This window comes from Culex quinquefasciatus, chromosome 3 (assembly GCF_015732765.1).
Source record: "Culex quinquefasciatus strain JHB chromosome 3, VPISU_Cqui_1.0_pri_paternal, whole genome shotgun sequence".
NCBI lineage: Eukaryota > Metazoa > Arthropoda > Insecta > Diptera > Culicidae > Culex > Culex quinquefasciatus.
Genome location: NC_051863.1, coordinates 119,438,410 through 119,440,547, shown reverse-complemented (window position 1 = coordinate 119,440,547; position 2,138 = coordinate 119,438,410). Strand labels below are relative to the sequence as shown.

Sequence of the window (2,138 nt, the reverse complement as noted above, 5' to 3'; positions counted from 1 at the left end):
GATAGATGCTCAAAGTACGGAAATTTGTTTTTCTGATCAATCTGTGTGTACTCCTGAATTGCAGAAAAACCAGCGGAGCTGTTTGGATTCGTTTAGTTTAATGCAGAACTTTTTGGATACTGTGGTAATAAATTAAATACTGATTTCTGATAGAGATCTAAATTGGCGATTTCTGATTTAAACTAGTCGATCAGAGCTGCTATCACGGCAGGTGGTGAGTAAAAATAAATTGAATATGGGGTTAGTAAGATACGTTTCGGTTATTTATTCATCAAATTTGTTTTGTTACATTTGTTTCGGATAAGCATCAGTAACGAGTCAGCAGGCGGTTTAATGCTTGGCACAACGAACCTCCGAAGCCTGGTGGTAAAAAAATGAATTAGTTTATGAGAACTTCAATTTATTATTCATTTAAAATGTAAGTTACCCTTGACTCTTGCAATTAACGTTGATGAAATCCTCCGGAAGGAAGTGATCTTCGCAGATGTAACAGTTTTTCGGAGGGTCGTCGTGTTCTGTGAACGCTTTCCATTTAGCACAGTCCCTGAATTGAAAAAAGGAGTTAAATTTATACATCTGTGTTACACATTTTCAGCCCTACCTGTACTTTGCGTTGCAACTAAAAAAGGTTTTGGAGCCACCAAAATACCCGCTGTAACAATCACGGACACTGCAACGTTTAGAACTCATTGTTGAACGAAATTCAAAGCCCGTTGTGAAATGAGCGTTGAATGACAGTTATAACAAGGAAAGTTTCAAAGTCGTGGCCTACATGATATATGTACTTTTTTGCAATTCCGTCTTGAAACTTCCTACTTTTCCTGTCATTCTCGCGTGACGAAACAGCCTACTTTTATCTACTTAAAATAACAAAATTTTTGATTTGATTTTTTCAGCACTTGTCGTATTTATCCAACTCGGTGAACCTTGTTGGATAAATGTACAACACGTGCTGAAAAATCTTCTTACAACTTGTTGCATAAACTACTATTTTATTATAGAAATTGTACTTGATTTTTTTGGCTTCAGCTTTAAATGTAAAATCAAGCAATCGAAAAGTACTTCGAAGATTTTTTGGTAAAGTGCACCATTTTCAAGATTAAGTAGTCACTTAAAGATTAGTTTTTTTTTCTGAAAAAATCAATTTTTTTCGATAAAAAAAGAGTATGCATGATTGTTAATTAATGAAAATATTTTTTTTAGATGGAGAAAATTTCCAATAAAATTGCATAAAAACATTAAAGATTTAGCCTAGTTCCTGTAATACAGCACACAAACAGCACATAAAAAAACATGAAAATTTTATTTTTCAAAGTCTCATCCAAACAGCCTTTTATTTGCTAGTAGGTAATAATATATCAGAAACTAATGGTATATTTTCAATGATGAAAAATGCAACATTTGCAAAATTTTATGAACTCTCCAAATAAGGCCGATGCAAATATTTTTTGAAGTTTATGTCCGTCGACTCTGATCAAAGTCTAGGGGGGGCAAAAAATAATTTAAAAAAGTTAAAAATTGATATTACAGGCCACGGTGTCTACATTTGAATGAAAAAAGTGATTAAAATGCATCATAAATCATCATCATTGATTTCTAAAATTTCTAAATAGTGAGGAAGATTTTATTTTTGCGAGAAAAAAAGTTTTTGCGGTGCTGTACATTGTAATTTCATAAAAGTTCAAAATATTTTTAAACGAGTCCAAACATGTTGAATATCATTATCAATGCAGAAAAAGGCATTTAAGATTGTTCTCAGTTGATTAGACTTCTATTACCATTGAAGCTTTGATATTTTTTTGAAAAAATATTTTTTGCCCCTGATTTTTCGAACCAGTTTTGAAGGGGAAGGCGACATAAACTTTGAAAAATATTTGCAACGGCCTAACATTTTTTTAAATTTTGGAATCATTTTAAAAAGGTCAAATTTTCAATACTACGCTATGAAAAAAAGTTAAGAGATTTTATGTTTTTTTTTTTAACTCTGTTTTTCCATCTTTGTTTAACCCTCAAAAGTATTATTTAAGGTGCAACAAATTATATAAGTTATAAAACGTCCATGACCGAAGGGGAGATTTCACCAAAATAATAACGCCGATGTGGTTAGTTAGACTGTCCAAAATGTTTTGATTTTATTG

General features: G+C 31.8%; 1 protein-coding gene across 1 annotated transcript; it reads right to left on the bottom strand.

Annotated features, from left to right (window-relative positions):
* Nucleotides 1–260: 260 nt before the first annotated feature.
* LOC119769220 lies at nt 261–726 on the bottom strand. Its single transcript, XM_038261144.1, has 3 exons — nt 602–726; nt 428–544; nt 261–360 (listed from the first exon to the last, which is right to left on the bottom strand). Exons 1-3 carry the CDS (start codon nt 688–690, stop codon nt 261–263), a joined length of 306 nt encoding a protein of 101 aa, XP_038117072.1. The 5' UTR covers nt 691–726.
* Nucleotides 727–2,138: the final 1,412 nt, after the last annotated feature.

Bases quoted from the DNA above. Each gene is read 5' to 3' on its own strand.
- LOC119769220 (XM_038261144.1), bottom strand. From the start codon at position 690: ATGAGTTCTAAACGTTGCAGTGTCCGTGATTGTTACAGCGGGTATTTT. The intron at 545-601 runs GTAGGGCTGAAA...TTTTCAATTCAG, and splicing joins AGTTGCAACGCAAAGTACAG to GGACTGTGCTAAATGGAAAG. The intron at 361-427 runs GTAACTTACATT...TTTTACCACCAG, and splicing joins GTTAATTGCAAGAGTCAAGG to GCTTCGGAGGTTCGTTGTGC.